Source organism: Dermacentor silvarum, chromosome 2 (assembly GCF_013339745.2).
Source record: "Dermacentor silvarum isolate Dsil-2018 chromosome 2, BIME_Dsil_1.4, whole genome shotgun sequence".
Lineage (NCBI taxonomy): Eukaryota > Metazoa > Arthropoda > Arachnida > Ixodida > Ixodidae > Dermacentor > Dermacentor silvarum.
This window is the reverse complement of record NC_051155.1, coordinates 3,536,415-3,552,235: the sequence shown is the minus strand read 5'-3', so window position 1 is coordinate 3,552,235 and position 15,821 is coordinate 3,536,415. Positions and strand designations below refer to the sequence as shown.

General features: G+C 49.2%; 2 protein-coding genes across 2 annotated transcripts in view; one reads left to right on the top strand and one right to left on the bottom strand.

Moving 5' to 3' along the window:
• Positions 1-15,821, top strand: part of LOC119441288 (probable ubiquitin carboxyl-terminal hydrolase FAF-X) — a 540,581-nt gene that overhangs the window by 340,384 nt on the left and 184,376 nt on the right.
• On the bottom strand, positions 7,207-9,391 carry LOC125942874 (tigger transposable element-derived protein 6-like). The gene is made up of 2 exons (XM_049661122.1): positions 8,074-9,391; positions 7,207-7,637 (listed from the first exon to the last, which is right to left on the bottom strand). The coding sequence occupies exons 1-2, from the start codon at positions 8,988-8,990 to the stop codon at positions 7,568-7,570; spliced, it is 987 nt and encodes a 328-aa protein (XP_049517079.1). The 5' UTR covers positions 8,991-9,391; the 3' UTR covers positions 7,207-7,567.

Sequence of the window (15,821 nt, the reverse complement as noted above, 5' to 3'; positions counted from 1 at the left end):
GCCTCTGAGATACAGTTGCAACCAGTCTATCTCGGGTGCCGTTGCAATGGACATGTCATCATCCTCGCCCATTACAGCACAGTTAAGCCTCTATGTCTAAACAAACTTCAATGTTGTGAAATCTTCAAAAGTAACAAATCACTTAACTTTTCATAACTTGATGTTCATAGAACATCAAGCATTTTTGCCTTAATATAACTAGTTGTGTTTATTTGCAATTTCAGTGTAGAAATTTTTGCTTCTCACTAGGATACATCCCATCTTTCGCCAATATTGTTCCTCAGCTTTGACAACAAGTTGGTCATTCAATTTTTATTAAGTAATGTCGGCAAGTCATCACATGATTTGGTAATACAGCCTCCCATCAGAGGCTGCTTGTGCAGTACACTTGATGCCTCGAGGCATTCAAGGGCCCTGGTGAAAAACAATTTAAATGGAGCAATAATTTTATTCTAGTTATTGCCATTATTTGAAGGCTTAGGTTATATCTTTGCTCCTCACCCATATTCATTGCCATATTTTAATTACATACATGTTCTAGGCACTTCTACAACCCGCCGGGGTGGCTCAGTCAACTAAGGGCTGCTGAGCACGAGATCGCGGGATCGAATCCCGGCCGTGGTGGCCGCATTTCGATGGAGGTGAAATGCAATAACGCCCGTGTGCTTACTTTGTAGTGCACGTTAAAGAACCCCAGGTGGTCAAAATTATTCCGGAGCCCTCCACTACGGCGTGCCTTATAATCAGAACTGGTTTTGGCACGTAAAACCCCAGAAAGAAGCAAGAAGAAGTAGGCACTTCTACAGCCAATGTGTTAAGCCTTTTTACAGCCCTATTGCATCCACAATTCATATTTCATTCACAACTCATTTTTACCAATGCTTGCCAGTCTTTGGGCATAACTGGCCCTCACACCAATGACATCAACTTAACAACCAATACTAAGGTGGGCTAGTTGGTTTCTAGCATTGTGGAGCTTCAACTGATCTTTACTGCTGTGGGAATCCTCGCGTCCCATAACCGCCGCACGGGCGAACGTCGCGTCAAGCGCATGCGTGCCAGGGAGAGTTGGGAGAGGGGAAACTTTCCTTCCGCGGGCGGCGCGCGGGAATCGCAAGCGCTATCAGCGCCATCGGGTGGGTCACGTGAGATCCCGCTGATATCGCCCGGGTCTCTTTGGTCTCCAGCAAGCGGCGATGGCGGAAGTCTCCGCCGCCGCTCCCGTATTCCCGCACGTGGTTAGTCAACCGCGTTCTTGCCGCGGCAAACGCCGCGGCCCCCCCGTATTCCCCAGTTGGTAAGTCGGAAGCCCTTCTTTACCTAGTGTATTATTCTCTTCGAGGGAACCCTCAACGATGTCAACTATAGCTAGCTGGCCAGCTCGAAGTGTTAGTTGCAGTCGTAATAAATGCTTTCCGAGTGTACACGTGGTTGTCGTCTATTGTTTCCTCGAGCTTGTACCGGACCGCGGTTGATGCGCAGGCATGCGCCAACCGCGGGGCTCGGTGTGTCGAGGCAGAGGGCCGTTGGCATCCCCACCATATCCCGACACTGCACAACAAAACAGAAGCAGGAGTTGGTGCACAGGGGTGGCAGAAAAACATTGCCACTGTGCACATTATGTAGCATGTTCACACACTTCGTGCAGTGCAGTCCACTTATAACGATATCAAGAAGGACGAAAAATCCCATCGTTATAACCGATCATCGCTATATCTGGGCTGCCATTTAAAAAAAAAACAAGAAAAAAAAAAACTGCCGAATATACCTTTGTAGTCCTGAAACCAAATTTGCCACTTGCAATAAAATGTTAAGCTTTGTGTGTGCTGTGTGTTCTCGTCGCTCAGTTTGCGTTGAAGTGATAGACAACAGCGTGAATTAAGGTCACTTCGCTCGCTTCTGCAGCGGCGCTTCAATTCCTCCCGTCAGCGTTTGACAGCGCGTGTCCGCGCTCATCGAGTGTAGTGTGTTCATGTTTGCCTGTGGGCGCTGACACCATGCTTGTTTATACAGACGATAAAACTATTATTCTTACTTTGTACAGCTGTCTACTAATTTACTATCGCAATCGATATTTTGGCTCTCGGGTGAAACAACGACTTTTTTTCACACGTAAGAATTAAAATAATATTCTGTGCCATCCAGCGCCTAAAACACTACTCCAATTTCTCAATTTTTCTTGTTTTTTTACGGTCTCGTGAAAAACGTAGCAGCGGGGTTCTATTGTACCAAGCAATGCAGTGATGCTGCGCCGAGAGGGGAACTCTGCTGCATTTGAGCAGTATATGATGTGCCCACTCTGCTTCGAAACGAAAGGGTTGCTCAGGCTTTTAAAAAAGCAGCTGAGTCCTCAAGTGCCATTTTACCGCACCATTGAAAGTGGCATGGCATGGACCAGTGGCTGCATTAGCTCTGCGGTGGACTCTGCAATTAAGCCTGACTCGTACTGAAGTTTCTTTCGTGGGATGTTGTCTATATGCAATACCGTCCATAACGACGCGTGCAGGTTGCTTAAGCAATGGCATAGTCTCGCTTTTCAGGCGGCAGCAAGCGATCGTGTGGTGCCGAGCAACATTCCGCGCACTTCTCCTGTATGAACAATGTAAAACGGTGAATGAAGTTTCAGGGGCTGTTCGCTAGATTTTCCTAACATAACGAGCACATTGGCACAGACATGGAGGCCGTGAACAATTTTTTCACTATTCTATTTGTCACCTGTCCCCCAATATTCTTGGTGTGGCAATTTCACGACGTAGGAATGGCGCATGGCCGCTACTAAGATTTCGGTCGATTTGGCACCAAACAACAACTTTCGCCCCTGGATACTGACAAAGCGCGGCTAGTTCAGCCTTGCTGTATCGTACGTCCGGGACCGAAATTTGCTACCAGTGGACGCGGTGGCGGGCAACAGATTGTAGGTAAGGTGTCCTCCACTATGTTCGGACTAGTAAACCACTTTCGTGATTATGCGTGAGATCACGGGCTTAGGCTGGTGGCCGGAAGCGAAAGTTGGGTGCATGGATGACATGCCGGCAACTACTGCGAACACTTTCACAAAGGTTGTTTTTGCACTTGTGGGCGGTACGGCGAAAGTTAGCATGTATGCAGAAAGCTCTAAACTCAATTCACACATCACAGCCTAATCTGACAGCGTTAAATGACACGTGTAAATGTGCACCTCATGACGGCACGCAACGCACATCGAGCTGTGTGACAAGGGAAAGCAAACCGCCCCGGCGGTGTTGACCATTGCAGTATTTCAAGTAGATGGTATATCAGTTACGCACGAGCTCCAGCTTAAAGGATACATTTATAGCAGCGAGATCATGCTGAAGGTTCTGAAAACGCTTCTGAATTTTGCACGTAGCATGTCCAAGTGCTTCCATGCTTTTCTAAGCCATCGAAGGGTTATTAAGGTATGTCACCACCTTTTTCAAAGCATTTTTTAGTTAGCGTCATTAAATTTTGATTTCACATTGGCCTTATAAAGGACCGTTTTAAATTATATTCAAAAGCAAGAAAGAGTGAAAAAAACTCATACTGGCATTTGTTATTGACAAAACATTGCTCAAACTTGGTTGTTACGCGAACATTCATAACTAGCGAATGGGGTGCAGGAATTGTAAACTTTTTGGCACAGAGGCAGCCAACTAACCAGACTGTGCAACTAACTAGGATCTTTGCCATCCAATGAGTGGGAATGAAGTTATATTAAAAATACCAAAGAAAACAAAAACATTTGTCATTTTTGTCTGCATTGCTTGGAATAAAACATGATTACATCAAAACTTATCATTAGTTTTCATTAATCCTAGTTCATTGCACAGGCTAGCAATAAAGGAACGTGCGTGCAAAGTTTTGTTGAAAACTATTCATTGATTTGGAAGTTACACCTGTTTGAGCAACAGGAAAGTGCCAGAAATCAAGTTTTGAGAAAAACAAGATTAAAGTTTTCAAACCCTTGCACAAACAAGATCCTCACGCTCTAGAAAGTTAAAATACACTAGATTCATAGCTAGGGCCCTTCTTAGCTGCCAGGAGCTCTGTTTTGGCTTTTGTTGCAGCCCATCTTTTCTTGCGGAGATATTTTGCCTCAGCCGTTGATTGACACTGAGCCTTGTTCAAATGGTACTGGTCACTGGTGCAACATGCTACGAGTGTGTGATGGTCAGCTTCGATGCCTGCTACCCTCAAAATATCTGTTGTACTTCTGTTGCCATCATTAAAGTGGCACACATTATCACATAAATCAAAAAGTAGGATGGGCAGGCTCACGCGGACGTCTTTGGGAACCCGTTGCCAAATCATACCATTGAAACTCTCGTTACATTTTGGGATTTTCCGTGCAGGCACTTCTTTAAGGGCTCATCTGTACAAAGGTCAGCATAAACTGGCTTCACTTTCGTTTGAATTTTTTTTCGAATGTTCTCTATTTTTTCGACAGTTTTGATTGAAATTTTCGTTTCAATCGTCTTTCTACCTTGAACTTGGCCATGCCGTCTTATAAAAATGTTATGCTATGTTATTACTGTTGCTACTAAAAATAATAGCTATAAAAATGACGATCCCGGTAGCATTCATAGCCGCAGCATAAGCGCGCGCAACGTGAACAGAGACGCACTTTTAACGCTTGTGGCGTCTGGCATCCCCCTTACGGAAATTTAAAGCAATGTTTAGAAAAAAAAAAGGAAGCCTTACAAATTCTCTTTGAATACTCTTTTACGTATCAAACTAAAACATAACAGAAAAATGTCAATATACGCCGCCTATTTTCGCTGACATATCAGTTTTTGTTACCGCACCACATTCGTTTCGGTTTCAGAACCGTTCACCAGCTATTAGTAAATTGGCTATAACTTTTGAACTAAATAAGATGAGAATATAATTCTTTCTGCAGAACATTTTTGCATGTTTGGGAATTCTCGAAATCTAAAAAAGATAAAATGTATTTTTTTCTTAAAAAACGCCTTTTCAAAGGTGGTGACATACCTTAAAGCACATTTTAGGACACCACCGCTTGTCACATGTAAGAGGCCGCTGGTGGCGCGAAAAAGAAGAGGAGCACGCGATGCCTGGTGTTCGGAACGGCGCGAGCGCGCGAGGCGCACGAACCGAGGCATAGTCGAGAGATGAACGGCGCTGTCCGTGGAGTTTCGACGTGGCACCGGGTCAGGAAGGTCGCATCTCCAGCTATGCTCTGGCGACGGGAGACTTGGGGGTCTGGTTGAGTCCGCGACGCTGGCTGTCCAAGGTGTGGCCGTCGACCTCGGCAAGTTCGGGCGAGGCTCCTGGACGGGCTGCAGCTTCTCACGGCAGGACCAGGCACCCCAGAGAGCATCCCCCTTCTGCGGCAGACCAGCACGTTCGAATCTCCTCGGGACGACACGTCGGCACTTCTGAAGAAGCTGCGACGCATCTCGACGCTGGGCCTAGGCAGGTGGGCCTAAGCAACGCCGAACGCCATCGCCGACGAGCCGACGAGCTCATCACCGACGAGCCGACGAGCTCACCGCCGATAAAGAGACAACGCGAGGCGTCGGCACCTACGGCACTCTCAACGCTTCCGACGAGCCCGACACGTGTGCGACTAGAATGTCGAGACGATCCGTAAGAGACGATCACGTTTTGTTCACGACGCAGTTAGGCCGGGGCCAAGGTGGCCAGACTTTGACGAGTCAGCGCTAAGACTGACGTAGAGACTCTTAGACGGAGCTAGGCTCCGAGACAGAGATAGGTTATCTTCTGGTAGTGTTGGATTTAGTTAGTTTTGCATTTCCTGTTGAGTAAGCATTTTAGTTTTGAGTTATGGTTTTAGTGTTGTGTGTCGCGTGCTTTTACCATCCTTGTAAATATTAAATCCTCGTTTGCCGTGCCGCCAGTCGTCTCTCTCCTCCATCGAGAGTAGTGCATGCTCGCAGCTCTCCGCACTCCCAAGTAAAGGTGACACCGCTTCATCGCAGTCCGCAGCAAGGACTGCGCTCGGAGAACTTTCGCTGCACTCGGAGCACTTTCGGGTATCCAGCGCCCTCCATCTAGCGCCATCCAGCGCCTAAAAGAGGCACTATTTTTCTAGCTTGACTTGTGTGTTCCCTTTTTTTTCACCATGGGGAGATTTTTAAAGCGCCTTTTAGTCGGGCATGACAAGCGCTCGTAGCTCCCAACATGTCGTTGACGTCGCGCGCAGCTGCGCATCAGAAGCGGTGAATTTAGACGGATTTCGATGAATTTGCGGCAGAATGTTTTCATGGTGGTAGCAGAACAGACTCAGAAGATGACTTTGATTCATCGAACTTCAGCACGGACGGCAAAAGTGCGCCAAGTAGCCCCGGAAAGTGAACAGGTATCCGCCGGCAAGTTTAGTTTTCTACTCTGAACCGTTTCGTCGCTGCTGCTCTCAAATCCGGTGTGTTCTAAAGGTCGACAGTTCTTATCTGCAGGGTGTCAACATCGTTTGGGCAGGACTACTTGGCGGTGGCGGCACAAAGAGTAGTGTTTTGCACGAAAAGACAGCCGGGAATGGCACTGCACTCCGCAGTGCCACGCGACGATTCATAAAAGCTATCGCGCAGCTCTTTTGCAGTGCTGAATAGCCACTAGGGCTTCCATTTTCCTTTGTATACAGTAAAAGCTCGTTAATCCGACACCCGTTATTCAGTAATTCGGATAGTTCGGACGGCTCTATTGGTCCCGGCCAAAGTGCATGTTAGTTTATGGGACCAAACCTTCGTTAATTCGTCAGAATTCGGCCCCGAACCGCTTAATTCGGAAAAATGCTGACGGCTGCCGCTACACGAGAGTGTGATAAAGCAGCGCTGGCACCACTGGAGTGAAACGAAAACCTGAGAGGCATCGTCATCATCATCAACTAGTGGGGGCGATCACCAAACATCGGTGTCTTCTTTCTTCGCTCCACTGCGCCTTCGAGGCCATTTTCCCTTGTGTTGTCGAGTCGGCACCATCTCTTCTTGTGGACCATCTCTTCTTGCGGAGTTCTTTTTTTTTTTCGTTGTGACTGTGTTTGCATGCCACCACCATCATGCGCTACAGTGATGGCGACGCCGGCAAAGTGGCAGAAGTACGAAGCCAAGAACTTGACGACTAAAGTGGAAATTTTACAAGCTCTGAAGAACGGCGAATCGCAACAGCACGTTATGACCAATGCGGGGTCTCACTCATGTGCTCTTGGGGCAAAGGAACGACAACGCAGTACAGTTGAAACCCGCAATAACGAAATCGGCGGGGAAAGCACAAATGTTCGCTATTGCGGGAATTTCGTTGGCGCGAGAATGCGGCAGAAAAGACACGGAATTTACAAAAAACACATTTTATTTCCAAAAGTCAGTTAGTTTGCTTTGGCGGGCCTTACCATGCAGCAATTTCATGCCTCTCGACTCACACTGTAAGAAATGGTCCATCGCCACGTCGTCGTCGTGCTCGCCGAAAAACGAGCGAATTGTGTCGAAGGCATTCAGCACATCCTGCGGGCTTGTTGTTTTCTCTGGCTGCTCCGGTCGTTGCTCATCGGGATCGCCCGCCTCGCACACGCTACTGATGATGGCTTCATCAGTCACTTCCTCGTGCACGACGACGCCTTCGTCCGCGTAAACGAACTCATGGACGCTGAGGCCATCGGGAATCTCGTTTGCCACGGCACAAAGTTCGCCCCATGCACTGGTCAGTGACGGCGGCACTGCGCTGTCACCGTCATCAAGTGCGCCTACAGGCGAACCTTCTTCCGGCTCCGCTGGATCAGCGCACGATGCCTGCGGTGTGACAAGGCCGGCGTGTGTGAAGCAATTGGTTATCACGGCTGGACTCGTCGCAATCCATGCGGCGGCGGTCATCTCTAGCGCCATGAACATGTCCACGTCAGTGGGGCGCTTCATCTGTAGATTTAGCAGCAAACGCTGAATCAGCCTCTCTCTGTAAGCGCACTTCACGCTGCGAATAACACCCTGATCGAGGGGCTGCAACACCGAAGTGCAGTTTGGTGGAAAGAAAACGAGGCGCACGTTTCCGAGCTGCACGTCGACGTGATGGGCGCTACAGTTGTCGAGAAGAAGGCAGACCGACCTGTTTGCCTTCCGCATGTCGGCATCGAAGGACTGGAGCCAGCTGCTAAAAATGGCCCGCGTCATCCATGACTTCAAGTTCGCGGTGTAGCTTACTGGCAGCCTGCGATTCCCCTTGAAACAGCGGGGCTTCTTGCTTCTGCCAATAACGAGCAGCGGCCATTTATCTGTGCCATCCATATTGGCGCACAATAAAATCGTCACGCGCCGCTTGCTGTGTTTGCCACCATGGCACTTCTGGCCTTTGAAGTCCAAGGTCTTGGATGGTAGCATTTCATAAAATAGTGCCGTTTCATCGGCATTATAGATGTCTGAGGGCTTGTACTGGCTGAGCAGTTCCTTGTTGCTCAGCAGCCACGACGACGTTGTCACCGAGTCGACGGCTGCTGCCTCCCCGGAGATGACTTTGGCTACGATGTCGTGGCGAGCTTTGAAACGGCTCAGCCAGCCGCGACTCGCCTTAAAGTTGTCGTGGCTGAGCATACAAGCGAAGTCCAGCGCCTTCTGTTGCAGGATCCTGCCAGATAAAGGCACCTTGTTGGCACGCTGTTCACAAAACCACGCGAACACCGCCTTGTCCACGTCCGGGAACGCTGCAGCCGCCACGGTTTTGTTTCTTGCACTCGCGCCGTTTTCAAGCGCACCAAGAATGGAGGCCTTGTTCTTGAGAATCGTGGACAGCGAGCTGCAAGCAATGCCGAATTCTTCGGCGATGTCCATTTTTTTCCTGCCCTTTTCCACCTCACCGATGATTGCAGCCTTATCTTCCAGCGTGATGAACTTCCGCTTTTTCGTTGGAGGCGGCATCTTCGCAGGCAGCGAAATCGGACAAAGCAATCGCAACACACAGTTCACGTTGCACCAAGCCACCAAGCGACCAAGCAAACGCTCGACAAATGGCTCCACACACGCGACCATGTGCGCGCGAAGCCGACAAAGCCAAGCACAGAGCCAAGCCAAGGAATGTGGATTTTCCCCTCGATTTGGCTACGTACTCCGCGATAACGAGCAGGTGTTTCGGCAAGCTATCATCATCATTGTCGCCAGCTTTGTTTTTTTTTGTAAACAATGATGGCGGCTGCTTCTCAAGTGCGCTGTAGCGGTAGTTTTGCACAGTTTAAGTGTAGCATGAATGCATTTCAGCAGTTTTGGAATGTAGTTAATGTTGCGAGAGTAAATTATTTGCGCACTCGTGTTTCAAAAATTTCGTTAATGAGGGACTGCGGTACGAATATCTTTCGTAGTCGCGAGTTACGAAATGCATTGACTCCTATGGGCGTTCGCCGGTGCTCCGAAAATATTTTGTTGCGGTGAGAATTTCGTTCCCTCGGGATTTCGTTATCGCGGGTTTCGACTGTAGTGCAGACAATCAAAAGGGCATTTATTGCACCTTTCATACACTAATACATACTAGCCGAATTACAGCCAATAGAACATTCACACGGGCACGCGACAAATCAAATAAGTCCGACTCACCGCAACCCGATAGCGAGCGAATACGTTCGCCCCATGCAATGACACCATCGCCTAGTCGTTCACGTGTACGGTCATGTGAACGGTGGCACGTTCGAACGATCCGTGTTAGTCCATACCGGTGCCCCACTCCGAGCCACGCGAGACGTCTCTCGAAGCGTGGACCGGCGCACGCGCGGGACGTCCGCGTCGCTCCCCGATCCCAACCCAAAGAGGAAGCGCCCACGACCTTTCTCTCCCAAGTCACCCCGTCGTTCGGCGGCGTTAGCATCGCGACACTCGTGCCATCTCCTGCAATGCGCCGCAACCACCACGACCGCCCCCGCCGAAAAAATAAAAATTTTTCATTGAACAGGTATTTCGCTACAAAAAATTAACTGCAAGCACTAGAGTTCGGCGTTCTGGGCTGCGGCTGCCAATGTTCTGGGCTGGTTTGCATCGTGGTCGCTTTCAGACTCGAAGTCCGACGAAAAGTCAGCGTCCTCTGACTTGCCGCTATTCGATGCATCGATAAGATCAGCCGCAGAGGCAGCGGAATCAAGATATCTGCTATCTCCTGAAGCAGACGCTATCTACTAAGAAAGAAATGTAACGAAAATTATGAAATGTACAAAATGTGTTGCCGGCTATCACTATGTCTGAAAAAATAAAAAATTTTCTTTGAACAATTATTAAGCTACAAATATTTAACTGCAAGCACTAAAGTTCAGCGTGCTGGGCTGCGGACGCCAATGTTCCTGGCTGGTTTGCGTCGCCATCGCTTTCAGACTCAACGTCCGACTGAACAACGTCCTCCGACTCGCTGCTATTCGATGCATCGGTAAGATCAGCCGCAGAGGCAGCAGAATCACAATATCTGCGATCTCCAGAAGCACACGCTATCTATTAAGAAATGAATGTTATAAAAATTATGAGATATACAAAATGTATTGCCATTTACACTCTCTCCGAAAAAATAAAAAATTTTAATTGAACAGGTATTCCGCTACAAAAATTTAACTGCAAGCACTACAGTTAGGCATGCTGGGCTGCGGCCGCCGATGTTCCGGGCTGGTTTGCATCACCGTCGCTTTCAGACTCAAAGTCCAATGAAAAGTCAGCGTGCTCCGACTCACTGCTATTCGATGCATCGATAAGATAAGTCACAGAGGCAGCGAAATCGTGAATTCTGCTATCTCCCGAAGCATGCGCGCCGCTTCCAGAGCCGGACATTTTTGCGTTCTGCTTTGACGATCGCGTAACTTCGGAGCACATTTAAAAATGAGCGCCCAGCGGGAAAAAAGTGAACTGCTTAGAAAACAAAAATATAGTTTCTCCTCCTTCACGTCCGATGGCGCAGTGTGTCCGTGAGCGGCGCAGAAGGCCTCGAAGTGGCGTTTCAAACCATCGATAGTAGGCGGCCATTTTTGCTTTCTACTTTGACGATCGCGAAATTTTGGCACGCAGTCAAAAATCGCCGCCTCGCGGGGAAAAAGCGAACTGCTTAGAAAACTAAAATACACTTCTCCTCCTTCACGTCCGATAGCACAGTATGTTCGTGAGGGGTGTGGAAGGTCTCAAAAGCGGCATTTCAAACCATTGATAGCGGGCAAACGATGCTCAATGAGTACAGTATGGATACATCTAACATTGATTAGGACAGCCACGTGCAGCTGCCCAGGTTGGGGCAGCCGCCCTGAGGAGCCTGGCACGAGAAAGAGCGGCTTTGGAAACGGAGGAAGAAGAGATGCTTCCTGTTTCTACGCCCTGCTCAATACAGAAGCCGATGCTGTCTTCAAACTAACAGCGCGACTATCTTGTCGACGAGGGCATAAACGCGCCGCCTCAAGCATGGAAGACGGGCTGTGTCGTTAAGGCGTTTCCAGGAAGAGACGGTATTGCATGGTCCTTTCTGATAGTATGGTCGATCAGCAGGTCCGAAGTCCCGTGCAACGTCTCTACCTTCTGGAAGCGCACACGTGCAATGCGGCCGCGGGAGTGTGTTGAAAGCTTTAGAGAAAGAAGAGGTTAAGATCGTGGGAGGCAAAGAAGGCTCGTGCACGCGCCATCTTGGGCAGTTCTGTCAATAAACCGCATTCGACGATGTGGGGTCTCACTCATGTGCTCTTGGGGCAAAGGAACGACAATGCAGTAGTGCAGACAATCAAAAGGGCATTTATTGCACCTTTCATACACTAATACATACTAGCCGAATTACAACCAATAGAACATTCACACGGGCGCGCGACAAATCAAATAAGTCCGACTCACCGCGACCCGATAGCGAGCGAATACGTTCGCCCCATGCTATGACACCATTGCCTAGTCGTTCACGTGTACGGTCACGCGAACGGTGGCACGCTCGAACGATCCGTGTTCGTCCATACCGGTGTCCTGCTCTAAGCCTCGCGTGACGGTCGCGCGAAGCGGGCCGGCGCACGCGCGAAGCGTTCGTGCGTGTTGGCCGCCGATCCCAAGCTCAAAGAGAGAGCGCCTCCGACCTTTTTCTCCCAAGTGACCCCGCCGTTCGGTGGTGTTAGCATCGCGACACTAGCGCCATCTCTCGCAACGCGCCGCAACCACTGCCGGGCTTAGCCACGCAGAGAAGCCGGACTACAGGAGACATGCGGGGAAAACAACATCAGGGGACACGTGAGAGTCGAGAGTCGTCCCCACAACGGACGTCAGTCTCTGTCTTCAACACCCGTTAGCATTACCCACAGAATGTCTGTGTCGCATTCAATGGCACGTTTTTGTCTTTTTGTATGCTCGGGGACGGTTCATCTTGGCTATGCAGTGAAGGCTACTTAGGCAGGGTTTCTGCACATTCGTGTTACTCGGATCCCCTAGCAGTTCGGCAGCTTGCAGCCGATTTCAATTTTGGTTTTGCTTGCTCGCAGCGTTTAACATGTCAACAATTCAGGCTGAAGGCACCCTACACCAGCATATACGTTGCAAACCATCTGCTTGGTCTGTTTTGACAGCCCCTCCTTAGCACATTTCGAGTATAGTTTACTTTGAGAACTAAACGGTGAGTTTGCGGTTACACACAGACCAACACACTTCGGGGACGCCATGTTTCCTGTGGAGAACAGGCGTGCAGAAAACGTGGTGCTAAGAAATGCAAAAAAAAGAAGATATTCTTGTAAAATGAAGAATAATTTAATTTTACCTACGACTTCCCATAACTGTTTTTGTTTCATAATAAATAAAGCAGTATTTATTTAAGCTAGGTAAGTGAGAAAAGTATTAATCAAATTAGGTACTATTTCTTGGCGCGTGGGCGGGCATATGTTTCGGTTCTGTAGCTTCCACAGCACTGTCAAGAAAAGTTGTCACCGAGTATAGCAATGACCAGGGGCGCGATCGGAGATCTTTGTTTCACGTTCTATTCAGTTGCTACAACGTCACAAAGTAGCAGTATGTAAAATTTTCGACAACAAGAGGGAGAGAGCGGCAAGCGGTGAACTCCCCAGATGTTTGTCGTCCGAGGAGTTCGTCGTTTTTGGGGACGTCAAAATGGTGACACGCTCCTGTCAATCATTTTGATTACGAGCACGCCTGCTAGGAGCAGAACGCAACGAGAGTGTGAAGTTTGAGTGGTCTTCCGCTCGCTACTAGACAGGCTTCACATGGCATGTCTGGTGGATTTGATTGGATCCATACGGCAGCTGCGGCTACGGAATGGTTCACCGCTTGCCGATAGGCTGCTTTTTCCCTCCCATTCTCAAAAAATTTTGCGTACTGCCACTTTACGACGTCGCAGCAACTGAACAGAACACGTTTCAAACAAAGATCTCCGATCGCGCCCCATATAACTAAATGAAGGCGTTCGGCAGCATTTTGAATTTTGTTTCCTAGACAACAACCGAGGAGCTGCACATCAGAAAAGCACTGGTACATGGGCAGCAATGCAGCTGAAACATGCATGCCTTGCGAGGCAGCACTTATGTAGAGGTTTACCCTGTGCATTTGCAGCCTAATGTTTGCACCAGCTACCATATTTTGAGAACATTGTATTGTACAATCTTTGTCTGCCTTAAACCTTGTGAGGGCCTGGAGAGCTTACAAAGTGTGCAGTGGAAGGTTAGTTGATTATTGTGAGCATAGCTAAATGTGACCTTCCCAAGCCCCCCCCCATCTTTGCACCTTTCATTTTTCTTGGCACTTTCACAGACACACACTTTGTGTGTGAACAAACTGAAATAATCAAACCAAGGAAGCGCGAATGTCCTGACCTGCACTGCAGCTCAAGAAACCCTGACTAAGAAAAATAAAATAAAATGAAAGCCCTACTTCGGTGCACGATGTACTTAGCTGCAGGTCCGAGGAGTCCAAGCACTATGTGCTCGTTCGTCAAATCTGAGGGGCCAATGCGCGAAATGCTTAGCTGCGGGTAGGTTAGGTTAGTTTCGGTTTGTCATGGTGTAAAAAGGTGGTTTTTTTTTTTAAACGTGTTTTCAGGTTAGTTTCGGTTAGGTTAGATTTGGGGAGGTGTAAAAAGGTGTATTTTGCGAAAAAAGGTGTCAAAGGGGTGTTTTTAGGTTAGTTTGGGTCCAAGGAGTCCGCGTGGGATGTTCTTGATCACAGAGTCCAAGCCGCGGATGCACGAAATGAATAGCTGTGGGTCCAACGAGTACAAACTAGGTGCGATGGGCATGGTTGCAGATCCTGAGCATTGCGTGCGCAATCTACTTGGTCGCGATGTCCGAAGCACCGATGCTCGAAAGGCTTAGCCGCAGGTCCACGGATTGCATGTCCGATGTGCTTGGAAGTAAACTAGGAAGCAAAGTCCGAAGCACCTATGGTCAAAAGGCTTATCTGACTGCCCAAAGTTTCTGTGCACAAAATGCTTGGTTGTGAAGTTCGTGTCGCCGATGCTCGGAAGGCTTGGCCGTGGGTCTGAGATTTCCAGTAACGAAGGGATTGGCCACGCTTCTGCGATAGCTTCTTTGATGTCTATGTTGTGCCCATTTCAACACTCATCGCGAGCTTGCAAGGTGCAAAGAGCAGACGACGCCCTTATGGAGCGAGCGTCGGACCAATTGTGAAGCGCACTGGAGTCATTAGGTGAGCGCAGCCAATCGGAGGCCCAGGAACGTCCTTCAATCATTTGCTTTTTCTGCGCTTGTTTCTGTATGGAGGAGACAGCTGAAGTGGCAAATTTGAAGATGGAGAAATGTAGAGTACAGTAGAATAGGGTTGAGTAGGCCGGACGCACTCTCCTGCTGAGGTGCCTTGAGATGAAAAATTGTGCAAGGGCGCTGTGAGTAAACAGGATTAGTGTGGAGACATGCTTCGCCGCCTGTTCAACGTACTTTCGCTGCAGGTTCTGAGACTTGTGGGGAGCACACGCTGCCACCTTCTCCCGCGGGCGCTCGCCCGTCGCTTGCGCACGCGGCGGTAGCCGGGCGGACATCTCGTGCGCGCACAACGCGCGCCGCGGGAGGCTGGCGGACACGGGAGAAATGCACTTTGCCCTCTCCCGGTTCTTGCTCGCCTCTCGCGACGCGCGCGCCCGCGCGGGAAGAGGGAAAGTATCCGGCGGGCGAGGAGGACACTCCCCTCGCGGAAAGGTAAAAAGATATAAAAGAGGGCGACCGAGAGACCCCCGGCTCTCTCTGACCTCGCTTGACCTACCTGCCGATACGGATTTACCCGCTGAAACCCGTGAGTGACCTCGTTCGCGTGACTACCACACGCGACGAGGCAAGCCTATTTTATTACTTATTATACAGAGCGGACTTCCCTCTGCAAGTGTGTTTTATTGCTGACAGCAATAAACGTTGTTGAGTTGACTCGCTTGTTGCCTTATTCGCCCGAACCCTGCGTAGCTGCGATTACACGCGCTACGGGTTGGGGAAGACCCCCACATTTGGCGCTACCAACGTGGTTCGAGTTCGACAACACGGCGAGTTTTTTTTTTTTTTTTTTTCTATTTTTTGGAGCTGGGACTACTGAAGTTGCAGCAAACAATGGCGACGGGCTTGTCTGACTTTCCAGATTTGTTCATGTTGTCGGATGTCGCGGCAGGTAATCAGAGGCCTAGTGCTAACGCGGCGGCAGCTTCCGAACAAACCGGTAGCTTTTATTTTGAGTGTTTCACGCGGAACAGTCGGGATCGCGGAAACGCCACGTTGCAGGGTTTAGGCCTGAAAGTAGGCCTAACACGCCTAACACCTCGCTGCTTCGTTCCGCGGACTCAGAGCCACCTATGCCTCTAAATAGTTCGACGCAAGCTGCAGATGCGTCCGAACCTTCGGGCGGTAGTATTCCGTCAAGCGAAATAATGCTGCA

Excerpts from the sequence above, each read along its gene's own strand:
- LOC125942874 (XM_049661122.1), bottom strand. The coding sequence starts at position 8,990 with ATGGTCGCGTGTGTGGAGCCATTTGTCGAGCGTTTGCTTGGTCGCTTG. Across the intron at positions 7,638-8,073 it reads GACATGCGGAAGGCAAACAG|ATTCCCGATGGCCTCAGCGT; the intron begins GTCGGTCTGCCT and ends GTGGCAAACGAG.